The 19,925-nt window shown below is 44.2% G+C and overlaps 1 protein-coding gene across 9 annotated transcripts in view; it reads right to left on the bottom strand.

Moving 5' to 3' along the window:
• Positions 1-19,925, bottom strand: part of SHANK2 (SH3 and multiple ankyrin repeat domains 2) — a 640,917-nt gene that overhangs the window by 529,655 nt on the left and 91,337 nt on the right. For all 9 annotated transcript variants that reach the window (XM_065592634.1, XM_024100174.3, XM_005304567.4 and 6 more), the window contains one exon: positions 18,189-18,417. In XM_065592634.1, coding sequence (XP_065448706.1) covers positions 18,189-18,392 — 204 coding nt within the window. In that variant the 5' untranslated portion in view covers positions 18,393-18,417. The remainder of the gene's footprint in view (positions 1-18,188; positions 18,418-19,925) is intronic.

Consider the following 19,925-nt stretch of genomic DNA (forward strand, 5'->3'; position numbering starts at 1 on the left):
CAGCAAGTTTGCAGATGACACTAAACTGGGAGGAGTGGTAGATACGCTGGAGGGTAGGGATAGGATACAGAGGGACCTAGACAAATTAGAGGATTGGGCCAAAAGAAATCTGATGAGGTTCAACAAGGACAAGTGCAGAGTCCTGCACTTAGGACGGAAGAATCCCATGCACTGCTACAGACTAGGGACCAAATGGCTAGGCAGCAGTTCTGCCGAAAAGGACCTAGGGGTTACAGTGGATGAGAAGCTGAATATGAGTCAACAGTGTGCCCTTGTTGCCAAGAAGGCTAACGGCATTTTGGGCTGTATAAGTAGGGGCATTGCCAGCAGATCGAGGGACGTGATCATTCCTCTCTATTTGACATTGGTGAGGCCTCATCTCATAGACTCATAGACTCATAGACTTTAAGGTCAGAAGGGACCATTATGATCATCTAGTCTGACCTCCCGCATGATGCAGGCCACAAAGCCGTCCCAACCCCTTTCCCTTGACTCTGCTGTTGAAGTCCCCAAATCCTGTGGTTTAGAGACTTCAAGTAGCAGAGAATCCTCCAGCTAGCGACCCCTGCCCCATGCTGCGGAGGAAGGTGAAAAACCTCCAGAGCCTCTGCCAATCTACCCTGGAGGAAAATTCCTTCCGACCCCAAATATGGCGATCAGTAGAACCCCGAGCATGCAGGCAAGATTCTCCAGCCAGACCCCCATTGGCCATTGATACTATTTACCAGCGATGGCACGCTGTTCATTTGACTAAAATCATGTTATCCCATTAAACCATTCCCTCCATAAATTTATCTAGCTTAATCTTAAAGCCAGACAGGTCCTTCGCCCCCAGTTTCCCTCGGAAGGCTGTTCCAATATTTCACCCCTCTGACGGTTAGAAACCTTCATCTAATTTCAAGCCTAAACTTCCCCACGGCCAGTTTATATCCATTCATTCTCGTGTCCACATTAGTACTGAGCTGAAATAATTCCTCTCCCTCCCTGGTATTTATTCCTCTGATATATTTAAAGAGAGCAATCATATCCCCCCTCAGCCTTCTTTTGGTTAGGCTAAACAACCCGAGCTCCTCGAGTCTCCTTTCATACGACAGGTTTTCCATTCCTCTGATCATCCTAGTGGCCCTTCTCTGTACCCATTCCAGTTTGAGTTCATCTTTTTTAAACATGGGAGACCAGAACTGCACACAGTACTCCAAATGAGTACTGTGTCCAGTTTTGGGCCCCACACTACAAGAAGGATGTGGAAAAATTGGAGAGAGTCCAGCAGAGGGCAACAAAAATGATTAGGGGGCTGGAGCACATGACTTATGAGGAGAGGCTGAGGGAACTGGGATTGTTTAGTCTGCAGAAGAGAAGAATGAGGGGGGATTTGATAGCTGCTTTCAACTACCTGAAAGGGGGTTCCAAAGAGAATCGATCTAGACTGTTCTCAGTGGTACCAGATGACAGAACAAGGAGTAATGGTCTCAAGTTGCAGTGTGGGAGGTTTAGGTTGGATATTAGGAAAAACTTTTTCACTAGGAGGAGGATGAAGCACTGGAATGGGTTACCTAGGGAGGTGGTGGAATCTCCTTCCTTAGAGGTTTTTAAGGTCAGGCTTGACAAAGCCCTGGCTGGGATGATTTAGTTGGGGATTAGTCCTGCTTTGAGCAAGGGGTTGGACTAAATGACCTCCTGAGGTCCCTTCCCACCCTGATATTCTATGATTCTATGATCAGATGTTGGGTAAAATAAGATACTTTACTATTCCAGAACCTTGGCTCCAGGATTGCCACCTTTCTAATAGTTCATAGAATCATAGAATCATAATTGGACCGTGAGGCCCCGCCCCTTCTCTGCCTCTTCCTCCAATGCCCCGTCCCTGCTCTGCCTCTTTCCTCGAGGCCCCATCTCCTTCTCCACCTCTTCCCCAAGTCTCTGCCCCTGCTCCCCTTTTCCCCCAAGACCTCGCCTCTGTCACTTGCTTCTCTTGCCCCCTCCCATGTCGCTCACTGGATCTTCTCCACCTCCCTCCCTCCCCTACCTAGGCTCCCTCTGCTCTGGGAGCATGGGAGATGTTGCAGCCTGACAAGGAGCCTGGCTGCAGGTTGGAGACAGCACTGGCTAAGCAGGGGCTGGCATAGGTTAATGATCTGGAATCTCCCCTGGCCCTGCAGTATCTGGATTTTTGTATGGTCAGTACATCTGACTGGACACTGCTAGGTCTTCTTTTCGACTAGATTTTTGGTCAAAAATCGGGCACCATGTCCTCTCTATAAAAGCTCTGAAGGGTATTATAGATACTAACTGCCTCTCATATAAGACACATTATATTCAGACTTCTCTTAACTTATGGCTCAAATAAGTAAGACTTAATATTGCTTTACAGTTCTTTTACATCACAGATTTTCAAACCCTATTCTCTATCAAATAAAGGCAGTTTTCCACGTAAGGAATTTCCTAGGTTCCACTGTGATTATGTTTAACAATGTGGAGCTGCTTCCTATTTAAAATAGTTTCCAATTAACTTTTCCCTTTTCTAAAATAGTTTTCACTTCTCTATCCATTATCAACCCTCTTTCTAATCTGCAATAAACACTTCCTTCCACAAGGGCTCACCCCAGAACAAATCCTGCTTGCACTCTGTCTTTTCTGCTCCGAGAGACAAGGTGGGTGAGGTAATATCTTCTATTAGATCTATTGTTGGTGAGAGAGACAAGCTTTTGAACCACACAGAGCTCTTCTTCAGATCTGGGAAAGGAACTGTCAGTGTCACAGCAAATGCAAAGTTGAACAGATTGTTCATCATAAGTAGTTACCACATATTATACCCCATATTATACCCACATATTATACCCCTCTGAAACTTGTTACATTATAAGGGACCATTCAAGGTAGAGCAGCCCATTAACACCTTTTCTGCTTCTGGCTGGCTAATAGATGACTTAAACTCTTTGTTGTCCAGCCTCACAACATTTGCAGCACTATTTCAGTATCTCTGGGCTTGTCTTCACATACTGCGCTACAGTGGTCAGCGTAGTTAATCAACCTCCCAATGAGGTGCTAGCTATGTCTGCAAGAGAAGCTCTCCAACTGACATAGCACTGTCTATACACGGGGTTATGTTGGTGTAACTACATCACTCAGGGATGTGGATTTTTCACACTCCTGAGCAATGTAGTTATACCAATATAGGTATGTAGCATAGACCTGGCCTATAACTAAATGCCTACAAATGCCACGTTCTTCTGGCACCTTCTTCTCCAAACTCCTATTGCTATTTTTAGCCTCTCACATTAGAATACCCCATACCCAACCTAACTACCACATAGGAGCCAAATTCTGCCCTCAGTTGCATCCTTGCAGCCCCATTCAGAATCTTTAGTTCATATTTTAGTTGACAAAAATGTTCTTTTAAAGATATTTTTAAGAACAAATCAAAGAATAACAAAAATATTAAGTGCACCTTGGTACAGACAAGTATTTGGCTTGATGTGTTTATTATTATTTATTTAGCATTTACAAAGTGCTCGGCACTGGGCACATCGCAGAGGAATAACAATCCCTGTTCCAAAGAGGCCACAATCTTTTACATCCTAACAATCTTACAACCACAGCCTGATCAGAATGTCCATTTTTAAGCACTTGCAAGTAATAAGCAAGCTACCTAGAGAAAGGATCATCTCATGAAGAGGCTGCTGATCTTTCTGAAGTGAAAAATTGAGGTTTACAAAGCTAGTAAAACCAGAGGAGAGAACTTTTAGATCACAAGAGAGCAGCATCTGCAGCTCCTGTACCATAAAAAAAAAGTTTTCCAACAGTAAGAAAAAGAAAGCAGGGGTTTGCTCTAAATTTTACATATTGTGTAATAAAAACATAAGCAAGAAGCACTTGAGAAGCACAACTGGTGCTGAACCTTCCAATGGCATATTAGCATATGCAAATGGGTAATGGATACGATTCATGAAAAACATACTGAACAAATGCTTAACCATGCACTTAAGGGTAAAACTAGCCCCTTCCTCAGAGGAAGTTCTGCAGGCATTAAAAATGAAGGGGATATGCAGAAGGGAAGACAAAGCATGGGGGGACAGAATGTGGTTGGGTCCAAGGCGGAAATATGTCAGAGGAGAATCTTCTATGGAGATCTTCCTGTTCCCCACTCCCCACATAGGGATGGTTCTGTGGCAGAGGCGACAGAGGTTCCACATCTCAGGCCGAGGAATATTCTTCTCCTTTACGTCCTCTAAAACATCTGCCCAGCACTTGGCTGGGCATTGTGCTCTGCATTTGTCCCCGTGCACAATGAAAGTTACACACAGGTGATTTAAATGGCATAGGACTAATAATATACTATCTAGAATTATTAAGTGAATTAATTCAACTTAGAATCTAGTTTCTGTTTGAGGAAATGAAAGGCAGTTCTGAGGGCAGACTAAAGACTCTACCTTTCACTCACTACACTGAAACACTTACTGACACTTCTAAGAGTTTGAGGAAAGAGAGCAAACTGCAGTTCAAAAGGTACAGAATATACTTCAAGTAGTGAAAAGCTTGATTTTTTTTTATGACAGCATGTTTGAAAGAGGGGCAAACTTAAGAAACTGAGGAACAAAGTTTGATTTTCATTATAAAAATAAGTCAAGTTTGACCTGTGTCTTGAACGGTCTCTACAGACCTCATGGTCATTCTGAGGCCAACCCTCTGCTGCCAGCTCATTTGATGTAAGGTGATATTTGAACACACTTGGAATTACCCTTTCCCCCAGCCCCATTAGCTGTTCCATGGAGTGGTCTTGGAGATGATATCCTTTACCTCTACCAAAAAGGTTAATGACTCCTTAAATTTAGGAGATGATCAAGGGACAATAGGTCAATATGTGATACAAAGAAGGATGCCCCAAGATGCCCCAGACCATTCATCCTTAAAACCAGAAAATAAGAGTGATTTAACTCCAAAAGAGTCATCAGGAGAAATATGTATGCAAATACGTATACATTTACATCTTTATATTACAGTGGTTGTGCAGTCACAATCATTATAACTGAGAAATTGCAATACAATGTGTATTGTAATTCCCTGATTTCACACACAGATTCACAACTATCTAAGGTTTTTGAAAAGTTTAAGAGAAATCTTATTGAGTTGTTTTTGAGTTATGGGGTACTGAATAAACTAAACACACTTAAAAGAAAATTTTTCACTACTTTTTTTTTTTTTGTAAAACCATGGCTACTGAAAGAGAAGTGAAATGTGAAACTTGACATACTCACAAAAACTCAGAGACACAGTCCTAAATAGAGATGAGTCTTTGCAAGTTTTGAAATCTATCTATCCATTATTTAACCAAAACATACCCCTTTGAAAACTATATAGTGAGAGTGCACCGTAAAAAAAAAAGACCTTAACACCAAGATTTTTTTTTAAAAGTGGGGGGATCTAAAGTTAGGTTCCTAAGTCCATAATTAGACACCTATATATACGGGCTGATTTTTCAAAAGTGCAAAGTGCATAGTGAAATTAGTGCTCAACACTTCTGAAACCCAGGTCACTCGTTTAAATGTCTTAATATGGATTTAGGAGCCCAACTTTAGGCAGATTTCAAAGTTCTGTCCTACATCTACTCATGTTTACTTAAACAAGAATGTACTGTGCGTGCAAACACAGCTAGTTAAGTGCCACTTGTGGAGTCAATGAACTTGTAAGTGACTTTTGTACATACTGCAGTTTGAATAATTTGGATTTTTTTTTAATTATTCACCGTTCTCCTTAAAATACAAAGGAAATTAAATGTAAAAATTGGTGTGAGAGTAACTTTAAAGACACACTGTTAAAATCACAAATTATCAGGAAACACAAAAGCAAAGGATCTCATAAAATATTAATTTGACCACACTGTATATGTATACTATTGTCTAGTCACTTCTTTCATGTTAAATATGTTTCTTACGGCCATTTTAAACAGAGCTCTAAGTAAAGTTACATGGCTGCACCATGAGATATGGTGCACAGTGCTAATCAGGACTTCCAAACAGGCAGGGACACAATGTCTGCTGCTGCCCCTTCGCTTAAGAGGGTGCAAACTCTCTCCTCCAACACCACTGGGAAGAGAGGCCTGATCCTACTTGCTTCCCATTCTTTAAAGGTGATCCACAATCAGGGCTGGCCTTACCATGAGGTGAACTGAGGTAGGGTTACCATACGTCCGGTTTTTCCCGGACATGTCCGGCTTTTCGGCAATCAAACCCCCGTCCGGGGGGAATTGCCAAAAAGCCGAACATGTCCGGGAAAATGCCGGCCGGGCACTTCCCCTCCCGCGGCTGCTCTGCTCCTCCCCTGACTCTTCGGCTCTGTTTAAGAGCCGAGCTGCCCGAGCGCTATGGGCTTCAGGCAGCCCCTTGCCTCCGGACCCCAGCCGCCGGCTGGGCACTTCCCCTCCCGGGCTCCGGCGGCGCAGGGTCCGGAGGCATGGGGGCTGCCCGAAGCCGGTAGCGCTCTGGCAGCTTGGCTCTTAAACAGAGCCGAAGAGTCAGGGGAGGAGCAGAGCCTCCGGCCGCGGCGGCTCTGCTCCTCCCCTGACTCTTTGGCTCTGTTTAAGAGCCGAGCGCTACGGGCTTTGGGCAGCCCCCATGCCTCCGGACCCTGCGCCGCCGGAGCCCGGGAGGGGAAGTGTCCTGCTGGGGGCGCAGGGTCCGGAGGCATAGGGGCTGCCTGAAGCCCAAGCGCTACTGGCTTCACGGTTTGCCGAGCAGCCTCCAGACCCTGCGCCCCCGGCTGGGTGCTTCCCCTCCCGGGCTCCAGCTGCACTGCGGAAGCGCTGGCCGGGGGCGCAGGGTCTGGGGGCTGCCCGGCAAACCGTGAAGCCGGTAGGGCTCGGGCAGCCCTTTTCGTGTGGCTGGGAGTGGGAGGGAGGAGGGGGCGGAGTTAGGGCGGGGTTGGGGCAGGGAAGGGGCGGGGTTGGGGCGGGGAAGGGGGTGGGAAATGGGCAGGGCCAGGGCCCCATGGAGGATCCTCTTTTTTTATTTGTCAAATATGGTAACCCTAACTGAGGCGGCCACCTCAGGTGCCAAACTGTGGGGGGGGGGTACCACTAGGACCCAGAGTGTAGAAAATTGTGTCTGCTGCTGGTCCATATGTATTCTTTCTGCTCTAGATGCACAGAAATGGTGGAGTGCTGGAGGAAGGAGGGCACAAGGGACATAACAGGCAGGCAGGAGAAAAGGTGAGAGAGAATAACAGAAAGCAGCAGGAGCTGCAGGGAGAGAGAGGAGGAGGAGCCTCTTATGTACCTTCCTAGCACCCCCAGGAGCCTGGACTAATTAACACCAACTTCTCAGGGAGCTTCCTGTTTCCTGCTGCTTCCCTGAACCCACTTGAGGAGAACAGGCAGTCAACTGAAGTAGTAGGAGCCAGTTAGGCCCTTAAGATGCTGATATCTTCCCTCACTCAGGCCCTGCTACCAGCCTGCTTATTCGTCCCCTTCAATTGAGTGTTGAGAGCCACTATAGCTGGCAGAGAACAGCAGTCATGAGTGAAAGAAGAAAACATCCCTCTGGGGCAGCATTCAGAAAAAGAAAGAAAACAAAGAAGCTTTTCTATCTAAGCAAGGAGCTCCGTTGAGATACATAGACACAAATGTTCACAGTGAGCCTTCCGGCCCCAGTGAGGATGTGAGTGGTGAGGAGATGCCTGATCTTCCAGTTAGAGTGCAGGTGACCGGGCAGCTACTGCAGCATCCATATCTCCATCTCAAATGGATGTAACCATGCACATTCCTGAAGAAAAGTGTAGATCAGAGAAGAGTGTGGTGGAGATGCAAGAAACAGCTGCTGCTGAGTTTAGTTCCTTAAGTCTAGATGATCCAGGACTGTGGACCCACTTGAGCAGTAGCCTGAGGGACTTCCCATGTACTGCATGGGCCATAGCAAGTGAAAAACTTCATGTTCCCCAAAGACAATAAAAATAGAAGTTTCGATCTAACACATTACTGGCGTGAAATCCCCAATGGTGACAAAGTGGAGAAGCCAGGGCTTATATACTCAAAAACCCAGAATGCTGCATACTGTTTTTGCTGCAAACTCTTCCAGTCTAATGTTCCAGCCACATTGGGTTTGTAGCGGGGTGGACACACACTCCTGCCCTGAAGGGCTTAAAACAGCCCTAGGAAAGGGCTGTGGCAGGAGAAAACAGCCACTGGGCTGATTGGGGGAAGCAGGCAGAGTGGCGGCCACGCCCCAAACAGAGTCCAGCTGGCCCCTATATAAGAGGCTGGGAGCCAGGAGCTCAGCAATCTCTCTCTAGCTGTAGAGGGAGACGGGCCTGGCTGCAGGGAGCTAGAGACAGGGTACCTGAGTGGAGCAGGTCTGGGGAAAGGCAGAGGAGCCGGGGAGCTCCAGCCTGGAAAGCCCCAGGCTGTGGCCTAGCATAAGGCTAATAGATACTGGGGGTTGCAGAGGGCAGCCCAGAGGTAGGCAAAGGCAGCAGGTCCAAACCCCCCTTGCCAGTGATGAGTGGCATACACTGCAGTCTGCACCAGGGAACGGGGGCTAGTTGCTGACTGGCAGTAGCCTTACACTGAGGCAAGGTGGTGATAGGGGGTGAGGGTTCCCCTGGGCGGAGAGACCCCGAGACTGAGGGCTTACTGCCAGAGGGGCAGCACCCCAGAGATAGGGGCATCGGGGTCCTGGGAGGGACACGGGGGCCAGCGGTAAGGCAGATCACCGGCCTGCAGAGGGCGCTCCAGAAGCTGGACAAGCTAATTCCTGACAGAAACCAGCAGGAGATGCCGCAGGGGTGAGTCTGCACACTTAGAGGGTTCCATGGGAACAAAGGACTGGAAAAATCTGGCTAGAAATCTCGCATGCCATGAGAAGAGAGCAAATCACCTGAGAGCATTCCATAGCTAAATATGAGTCAACACTGTGATGCTGTTACAAAAAAAGCAAACATGATTCTGGGATGTATTAACAGGTGTGTTGTGAGCAAGACACGAGAAGTCATTCTTCCGCTCTACTCTGTGCTGGTTAGGCCTCAGCTGGAGTATTGTGTCCAGTTCTGGGCACCGCATTTCAAGAAAGATGTGGAGAAATTGGAGAGGGTCCAGAGAAGAGCAACAAGAATGATTAAAGGTCTTGAGAACATGACCTATGAAGGAAGGCTGAAAGAACTGGGTTTGTTTAGTTTGGAAAAGAGAAGACTGAGAGGGGACATGATAGCAGTTTTCAGGTATCTAAAAGGGTGTCATAAGGAGGAGGGAGAAAACTTGTTCACCTTAGCCTCTAAGGATAGAACAAGAAGCAATGGGCTTAAACTGCAGCAAGGGAGGTTTAGGTTGGACATTAGGAAAAAGTTCCTAACTGTCAGGGTGGTTAAACACTGGAATAAATTGCCTAGGGAGGTTGTGGAATCCCCATCTCTGGAGATATTTAAGAGTAGGTTAGATAAATGTCTATCAGGGATGGTCTAGACAGTATTTGGTCCTGCCATGAGGGCAGGGGACTGGACTCGATGACCTCTCAAGGTCCCTTCCAGTCCTTGAATCTATGAATAGGTGGAAAGAGCTTGAGATGAGATTAAGGTTAAAGGCCACCATAGATGATCAGCATCAAGAGAAGATTGCATCAGAGTCTCTTTACTGGCAAAATATTCTGAAAATATGCTTGCTACTCAAAACCTAGCACTGCGTGGCACTTCAGATCAGCTGAATGTGCCGAACAATGGAAAATTCCTTAAAATTGTGAAGCTGATGGCTGAATTTGATGCTGTATTCCAGAAGCATCTAAGAAGAGTCACCACCCAAGAAATGTATACACACCACTACCTTGGAAAAGCAATTCAAAATGAGATCATACAGTTACTGGCAACAGAAGTCAAACAGAAGATTGTGGCAGATCTGAAGTCAGCAAGATATTACTCTGTTATTCTGGACTGCAAATCTGACATCAGCCATATGGAACAAATGACTTTAATGGTGCGTTTTGTAACAACAACAGATCCTAGTGAAAATGTCTCTGCAATGGTGACTGTCAGAGAGCATTTTCTAGAATTTATTGACATTGATGATACTACAGGAGCTGGTATGACAAATGTGCTTCTTAAAAAGCTGGAAGATATGGGAATTGCGATAGCTGACATGAGAGGTCAGGGCTACGATAATGGTGCCAACGTGAGAGGAAAGAACAGAGGAGTGCAGACACGGATCCGAGAGTTAAACCCTCGAGCTTTTTTTGTCCCATGCAATTCTCATTCATTGAACTTGGTGGTCAGTGGTGCAGCATCAGCTTCTAGTGAGGCTGCTGAATTTTTTAATGTAATTCAAAGCATCTATGTATCTTTCTCTGCATTACCTCCTCGATGGCAAATTTTGAAGCAACATCTGGGAACAACCACTGAGTGCCACACGATGGGAAAGTCGAGTGGAGGCGATAAAGCCTATCAAACAAAAAATTGGGAAGATAGATGATGCCATGCCATTATGGAGGATAATGCTATGACCGGAACTGTTTGTGGGAGAACAGTGACAGAGGGAAATGGAATCCCCAGAAACATACATAACTTCAAATTTCTGTGTGGCTTAGTGTTGTGGCATGACATACTGTTTGAAATAAATGTTGTAAGCAAGAGACTCCAAGGTGTTGACCTTGATATATTTGGAGCAATGGAACTACTGGACAAAGCAAAGTCATACCTACAGTCTTATCAGTCAGATGAGGGATTTCAAAACGTTCTGAAGAGTGCACAGAAGTTGGCAGAGGAACTTCACACTGACGCTATTTTCCCACCCATTCAAGAATACAAGAGTCACCGAAGAAGACGACATTTTGATTATGAGGCACGGGATAATCCCATAAGAGACCCCAAACAGCAATTCAAAGTTGAATTCTTTAACCAGGTGCTAGACTGTGCAATACAGTCAGTTGAAGAAAATTTCATGCAGCTCAAGGAACACAGCAGTATATTTGGGATGTTTATGATATTCCAAAACTCCTCAGTATACCTGAAGACCACCTACACCAGCAATGCAGGGCACTAGAGACAGTGTTGACACATGATGACATGTGCGATATTGATGTGAGTGATTTAGGTGATGAACTGAAAGCCCTTTCAAGATACATTTCAGCAGGATCAACTCCAAAGGCTGTTCTGGAATATATGTGCACAAATAAGATGTCCACCCTCTTTCCAAATGCTTTTGTTGCTCTGCGCATACTTCTAACACTTCCTGTAACAGTTGCCAGTGGAGAATGCAGCTTCTCCAAGCTGAAGTTAATAAAAACACATCTACGCTCCACAATGGCACAGGAGAGGCTGGTCAGCCTTGCAGCTGTCTCAATAGAGCATGAGCTGGCCTAGACTGTGGACCTTCAGGAAGCAGTTCAAATCTTTGCAACCAAGAAAGTACGGAAAGTACCACTTTGATTATTCAAACAGATAAAAATGCCAGTGTTTACTATGCAGACAAGAAAAGTTACATTTGCTGTTCAGGCGTTTGAAAGTTAAATGTTACTTAACATTTTTGAACAAGGTATTTTAAGTTGTTAGTTCTCCTTTATTGGGGTAGGTAGCAGAACAGTACCATTAGAGGAGTAGAACAGGAAGAAAGCAGAATTGAGACCTTTCAAAGTTTTGGCCCAAGTGAGGGGGAATGGGGGCATCATTTGAGCTCCCCACCTCAGATGCCAAAATGTTGTGGGCCGGCCCTGCCCGCACCGCAGGACACTAGCAGGGAATACTCCCCATAGTCAAGAAAATGCAAAGATTGCAATTATTATTATTTATTTCTATTGCAATAATATATAGAGAGGTCTTGAGCAGATTGGAGACCTCATTGTGCTAAATGCTGCACAGACACACAGGGTATGTCTATACTACCTGTCGGATCAGCGGGCAGCGATCGATCCAGCGGGGAGTCGATTTATTGCGTCTAGTCTAGACGCGATAAATCAATCCCCGAGCACTTTCCCGTCGACTCCTGTAGTCCACCAGGTTGAGAGGCGCAGCCAGAGTCGACAGGGGAGTGTCCGCAGTCGACTCACCGCAGTGAAGACAGTGAGTAGATCTAAGTACGTCGACTTCAGCTACATTATTCACGTAGCTGAAGTTGCGTAACATAGATCGTGTCCCCTCCTTCCCCCCCACACCCGTGTAGACCAGGGCATAGTAAATGACAGTCCCTTCCCCAAAGAGATTACAACTGTGCCCTGCTTCGACACAAAGGGCTTAAGGGCAGCAGGGGAGATTCTTCACAACTTTCCCTCCACTATATACTCGCTCAAAGGCCAAATACAGTGTGGCCTATTGCATTATACTATTTTTGTCATAAAATATCTACCCTAAAATATACAGGAAGTACAACATGGCTGAGTTAATGTGGCTCTTGAACCCATACATTTTTCATTCCTGGCTTCTTCTTTTTCTGTCTGTGCAACCAAAATAAAACATTTTTTGTCATCATTGTGCTGTAAATTGTGTTTAAGCAGTCTGTGCCCTCCATTTCCTTGGTACTAGCAATGATTTCAGAAATTATTTTATATACTGTTTAATGCCTTTTCTTGGTGTGAATACAATCTCCACTTGCTGTAATGTGCGCTACACACATGCAGTAAGGATAACATATTCCTTAAATAACAGAGACAATGAACAGAGACAACAAGAAATTACTATATATTACAATAAATAGTGATTTCATCTAGACAAATAAAGAACTAATGTAGCAGTTGAAAAACAGAACTACTTATAAGCTTCAGTGAGTTTGCTGAAGCCTTTTCAAGGCTTACAATATTTAACATGCTTTGTCAGCTGCAGTGGCATAGAGTTCCAGGTCAGAATAAAAGCACAGGAAGGTAAATTTCACAGAGCTAGTGAAAATTTACAAGTTTTTCTACAATAACACATCTTTCCCTATGATGTTCAATGTTTGATCTAACATGTGCAATGAAATAAAAGTGATGAACACACAGTCAATGTAGAAAAAGGATAAGCCTTTGTTAAAAATAGAAAATCAGCCATTTACTCAAAGTCCTGAAATTAGCTTTTTTTTTTTAAACTGATTTAGTCTGAACCTTGATTCTGAAATGATAGTCAAGAACAAAAACACAAAAGTAATTTGATGCAATTTTGTTCTCCTTTTATTAAGCAGTATAATTTTAAAACATCTTTTCTGCTAAAGTAATTGTAATTATATAGGGAGTGGGGGAGAAGATTGTGTTTGGCTTGTAGCTAAAATACAGAACTGGAGATTTGAAATCTATTCCTGGCTCTGCCACAGCCTTTAAGTGTAACCTAAGGCACTTCACTTAATCTTTCTAAGTCTCAGTTTCCTGGCCTGTAAAATGGAAACAATACTGCAGTCCTACCCTCAAAGTGGTATTTAATATATTGGGCTTACTTTTCATCTCACTGCTAGTGTACATCTGGAGTTACAGTTGTTTGGAAAATTGGGTTTATTTTTATGTACATTTTTGATGAAAATGAGAAAAAAATCATTTTTGTTGGAAGAACAAAAACCCAAACCCGGAACATTTTGGAGTTTTTTCCCCGTATAAAAACATGAACATTTTGAGGAAAGCAGATACTTTCTGATAAAATTATTGTTTAATCGAAAACCCAATCTTCTGTTGAATAAAAGTTTTGATGGAATTTTTTCAACCAGCCCTAATCTGGAGTAATTGAAAGCTGCATCTGGTCCATTAATGTTTATAAAGTGTTTTGAGATGGGTAGGACTAGAAGTAGAAAGGGTTATCAAATAATTTTATTATTATTACATATCAGAAATAATTCATAAACTGAGAGCTCTTCAACACAGCTAGTATCTTTCTAGCACTCTTTAATAGCAAAGGAGCACTGTTAAATGGAATTCAAATCCTTTAGTAATACTACAGTGTCTATTGAGAACTGAAATGTGTGGGAGATAGATAAGGCATGGACAAAATAAAAAAGCTAAATTAAATCTACGACAACAAAGTAACAGTAAAGCAAAGCAGGAGCACCTCATCAACACCTTTATATAAGCCTTTGAAATGTCACTGCTAAAAAAAGCAAAATAGTCAGTTTCGACCATTCACATGAAGAGGATTTTGTGTTGTAACAAAGCTATTAGCAGGCAATGCAGTTCTACGAATGCAGCAAAATGGCCCATATTCACAAATCCATTTTCGGTCCAGAGTTAATAAATTTAAACATTTTTAAGTGGTCAGGACAGTGGGGTTATGCTCAGGTGTAGGAATCTGCCTGCTCAGATCAAAGTTCTGGGGCCTAAGTCATTAAACAATAAAAATCTAGAGCCATGCTGCAAAGCACCAATACAATTAAGGTGTAACAACAATTAAGTGTAAAACTGACTTGATGTAGCCATTTTAATCAAAAGATAGGCTGGTGGGAGCAGGAATAGAGTTCTAGTCATGCCAAGGTAGACTCTAAAAACCACAGTGGAGGACTTTATTGCAAGCCATAAATATTTTTACAAATGATCCATTTAAGTGTCAAACACAACAGGACTTCCGTCTGCCAAATCCAAAACAAAAGTCTGCAGGCTCAATGCAACCAAGTTCCAGAGTAAAACAGCAAAACCACCCTGGCTCTCCTCAGCTCCAGCTCCTTCCTAGAGAACCTCCTTTTCTTACTCAAGATCCAACACCCCATAGCACTTCCCCTTCTTAGAACCCAATCATTAAACAGTATACAACCTAATCCTGTACCATACAAGTAAATGGGAGTTCTGCCATTGACTTCAGTGGAAGCAGGAACAGGGGATGGTTGCATGTTTAAAGCAGTGTTCTAGAAAGCCAGAGGATTTGGGCACAATGCTCAACTCTAGGGTTACCATACATCCGGTTTTTCCCGGACATGTCCGGCTTTTTGGTAATCAAACCCCCGTCCGGGGGGAATTGCCAAAAAGCCGAACATGTCCGGGAAAATGCCGGCCGGGCACTTCCTCTTCCGCGGCTGCTCTGCTCCTCCCCTGACTCTTCAGCTCTGTTTAAGAGCCGAGCTGCCCGAGCGCTATGGGCTTCAGGCAGCCCCCTTGCCTCCGGACCCCAGCCGCCGGCCGGGCACTTCCCCTCCCGGGCTCCGGCGGCGCAGGGTCCAGAGGCATGGGGGCTGCCGGAAGCGCTCGGGCAGCTTGGCTCTTAAACAGAGCCGAAGAGTCAGGGGAGGAGCAGAGCCTCCGGCCGCAGCAGCTCTGCTCCTCCCCTGACTCTTTGGTTCTGTTTAAGAGCCGAGCGCTACGGGCTTTGGGCAGCCCCCATGCCTCCGGACCCTGCGCCGCCGGAGCCCAGGAGGGGAAGTGCCCGGCCGGGGGCACAGGGTCCGGAGGCATAGGGGCTGCCCGAAGCCCAAGCGCTACCGGCTTCACGGTTTGCCGGGCAGCCTCCAGATCCTGCGCCCCTGGCTGGGCGCTTCCCGTCCCGGGCTCCAGCTGCGCTGGGGAAGCGCCGGCCGGGGATGCAGGGTCTGGGGGCTGCCCGGCAAACCGTGAAGCCGGTAGTGCTCAGGCAGCCCTTTTCGCGTGGCTGGAAGTGGGAGGGAGGAGGGGGCGGGGTTGGGGCGGAGTTGGGGCGGGGCTGGGGTTGGGAAATGGGCGGGGCCAGGGCCCCGTGGAGGGTCCTCTTTTTTTATTTGTTAAATATGGTAACCCTACTCAACTCCACCACAGATTTATGTGACCTTGGGCTGAAATTTTAAAAAGAGCTTGGGGTCCATCATTAGGGCCAGACTTTCAGAATAACCTGGCCACAAATGTCACAGGAGGAACTGCTGGGTGCTGAACACTTGTAAAAATCTGGTCTTTATTTAGGTACATAAAGTGGTTTGGCAGTGATGGGGCACTTAGATTAGAGCTGAGTAAAATTTTTGGACAAAACTTCATTTTTCCAAAAAATGCACACTCAGGTGGGCCTAAACATTTTGAAAATTCACATTAAATTTACTAAATTGTTTCCCCACCCCCATTCCGCACAATCCAAACCATTCAAGATGTTTCTGTTTGAATTTTTCAAAATGAAATGTATAGATTTTTGAATTTGAAATGGCTATTTTTTTTTCAAATTTTATTTCCATTTTATTTTTTTTAAAGATAAAAAAACCTCAAATAAAATGAAATGTTTCATTTCAGTTTAAACAAGTTTGATGTGAAGCAACATTTTTTTGACTTTTTTATTTTGCTGAAAAATTTGAAAAATGTTCGTTTTGGGTTGACCGGAAGCAAATATATTTTTTCAATTTTTTTGGTTGGGTACACACTACAGCTTCAGTTGGTGTAAGTTATGTCACTCAAGGGTGTGAAAAAGTTACATCGACCTAAGCACTGGTGTGGATAGCGCTGTCAGTGGGAGAGCTTCTCCTGCCATCATAGCATCTGCCACTCATGGAGGCTGGAGTAATTAAGTCGACAAGAGAGCTCTCTCCCATCTGTTCAGAGCATCTGCACTAGCAGCACTACAGCTGCGCAGCTGCATCGGTGCAGCTGTGCTAGTGTAAGCTCTCTAGTGTAGTCATAGCCTAAGAGCCTTCCTTATTAAGAAGAGAGAATTAACCTCTCCCTGTCAGCTTCCAGACTAGGATGGCCAGGTGCCCAGTTTTCAACCAGAAAGTCCGGTCGAACAGGGAACTTCACAGTGTCCGATCAGAGCTACTGACAGGACACCAAAAATATGGTTACTGCAGATAGGGAAGATGCCAGGTCATCACTCGTACCAGCCCCATCTCAGCCAGGACTACCTCCTAGCTGTGTCAGCCAGCTGCAGCTCCCAGTCCCAGCTCCACAGGTGAGTCCCTTCCGAACTGGACAGGAGCGGGGGAGGAAAGAGGAGAAGAGCAGCAAGTGATGGGGGTGGGAGGAGGAAGAGGAGCAAACAGGGGGCAGGGCCTCAGGGGGAAGAGGCAGGGCCTGGCGGGGCCTCGGGGCAGGGGCAGAGCCTCAGGGGAAGAGGCGGGCAAGGGAGGTTCTGGCACTCCTGCTGGAATGTCCAGTTTTTAAATATTAAACAAAGTTGGCAACCCTAGTCCAGACAGGACTTCTATATTCTACTGCTTCATTGAAAAAAAAAAAGGAAGAAATAGTTTCAGCTTTTAACATGCATATACCCGAAATGGCAGCATGAAATGACATAGCACATGTCTGCAGAACAGAATTTATTTATAAAATCATCATTGAAAATAAAAATAAATTTAAAAAGTATGATGCCTACTGTCAACTATCAAAATGCTAATTTAGGAAACAGTGCTCAAGAAGGCCCAAGATTATCCAAGGAATTAATCATAAACTAGGACAGCTCACAGTGCTAGGTAAAGTCAATCATTAATTCCCAGGAAATTCTCCAAGATGAGATCATTATAGCTAACGTAACAGTTGGGGAGCAGGGAAGGGTAGGTAGTTTGTATTTATGAAACCACAATGATCCCAACCCCCCAGGGGGGCATGTTTTATGTTTCCCCTGCAGGTCACCTTTAAATAGCATGTGTACCCAGATGGGCAGCAGGAATGTGAGGTCCAGGCAGCCATCTCCAACACCATTTTTATGCAGCTTCCCCAAGCTGAATGTGCTGAGGATGGTGCAGGCCTGATGGGATGGATGGCAACAGCAGGAGGGATCTATCCATACCTGTCTCCTTCTCTCTCTCTCTCTTTTTTTTTTTTTTTTTTGGTAAGGTGGGGGTTGGGGTGGGGAAGAGATTTTGGTGAGCGTCTCACCATCACCTCAAGGTCACATCCACAAGCTAACAAACTGTTCTTTACAGTGTCATGGGAAGAGAAAATGTAAAAGATGGTGAGGTGCCAGGCAGTTTTAGAGATGATATCTGAATTCTGTTTTCAATCTCTATGTTCCACTGTGGTTATAGTTCTCTAGCTCTTCTTGTTCTCAGCCATTCACAAACCTTCTGAAACTTCCCTGGTCTGACCCTTCTTAAAAACACTTTAGACATAAGGTCACAGCATCAAGTACATATGTGAGACTAACTATATTGGTTAGGCTGCCTATCGGTATAATCTCTTTAGGACAAACACCCATTCTGGTGTCTCACTTGGGTCATAACTGTGGAGGTCGAAACAAAATAGGACATCAGTCTTGTGCACTATGAAATTTTTAGCATAATAAGCCAGATCTTCAGGTGATAGAAATTGAAATACTCTATTGACTTCAATTTACCCCCAGCTGAGGATCTGGCCAAACATTTAAAAACCTTATAATGCAATTCCCCTTACCGTTTGCTGTAGGTCAGGTATTATAATTCGTATCACTAATGTGTTGCTCCTATTGTCTTCCATTCTGCTGCTTAGTTTCTCTGATGTAGCCCTGATAGTATCATAAATAGTTTCTTCTTTGGAGCTGTCTGATTCAGATTCGACAGAATAATCTGAAAAGCTTTGTGCCATCTCATCTTCACTTGATGTTGGACTGCGAGGCATGTTCAGTTTCTCTTACCTCATATGGCTATCAATACAAAACACAAGACAAAGGCAAATTATAAGTAAAGTTTCAAACATGGTTCAGATTGAGGTTTTAGTGTATTTTTTAAGTTAATGTACACTTAACAATGAAGTTATCTGTTTTCTCTTACCTCTTTTTCCCTCCCCCCATTTGTATGAGTTGGCAGAGTGCAATGGAAATAATGTGGTTAGCAGTTCACTAAAGAAAGAGGGGTGGGGGGAAGAGAGATGACCTTTCTTCCACATCACACCCAATCTTCAAAAGGATCCAGAACAGATGACAAGAGTACCAGGCTTGATCCTAAATGGTAATGTTGTAAACTGCATTTGGATTGAGTCTGACTTGAGGGAGTAGTTTTCCCAGTACAAACATTACTTTCAATAGAATAATGTAGATATAAAAAGAGCTTCCAAATTAAATGTAATGCTAACAGAATGGCTGGTGTATTATGAGTCTTATTTGTACAAAATGTATGGATATGACTTCAAAAAAGCTACATTATTAAAAGAACAGAATGGTCTGACAGGCACAAACTATTTGAAATACAGCTAGTCCTCGACTTCACAACGTTCGACTTACAACGAACGGCACTTACAACGTTTCTGAACTGATACCCTGATTTGACTTATGACAATTGGTTTAAACTTTACTATGCTCAGTCCCGCAATGGAGTATATTGAGGTTCAGAGTTATGACATTTCGACTTACGATGCAATTTTCAGGAACCAATTGTGTCATAAGTCTGAGGACTGCCTGTACAGTTCACTGATGAATGATGGGGAGGTAGCGGGAAAATTGTCCAAAGAAAGGCTTTTTGGTTGAGACTCATGAGTTTGGATACTGTACAAATATGCAGACTATTTCATGGACGTGAAGGACTGATAATATTGCATGGAGGCAGACTTAGTGCATGTAGATATAGTGGATGCCTTGCCCCAGGCCTGTCAGTATCCATTGACACCAACACTATTGCAATCCTGGCTACAGCAAATCTTCAGTCATGCTAAACTGAGTACAGATATTTGTGATGTTGGCAAACATCTTGTATGGAGTAGGCTAAAACCAAACATATTTTCACTTGTAAACTAAGTAGCTTTGAACCAAGGTGTCTAGCTTTATATTTCTATAGCATCTTCATCAAAGAGTCTCATATGCAGAACTGGTAGAAAAATTTCTTTTGATCTTTTTTCAACACACAATACCTTTTTTCTAAAACGTAAATATCCATTTTCAGTTAAAGTCTTCAGATTTTCATTTTTAAAATTGCTTTGTATTTTTTGCCAACCAAACACCAAAATCTTTCAGTTTTCACTTGCCAAAAACCAAATATTTTTTCTCTGTTTTTCAATTAAAACCCCGAAACAAATCTAAGAACATTTTCAACAAAAAATATTTTTCACGGGAGAAAAAATCATTTCCCAACCAGCTTTACTCACATTACCCTGTGAGGCAAGTACCACAGGTATTTTACAAGAGAGGCAAGCTAAGCACAGAAGGTTGATCAATTTGGT

The sequence above is a fragment of the Chrysemys picta genome, chromosome 4 (genome assembly GCF_011386835.1).
Source record: "Chrysemys picta bellii isolate R12L10 chromosome 4, ASM1138683v2, whole genome shotgun sequence".
Taxonomy (NCBI): domain Eukaryota; kingdom Metazoa; phylum Chordata; order Testudines; family Emydidae; genus Chrysemys; species Chrysemys picta.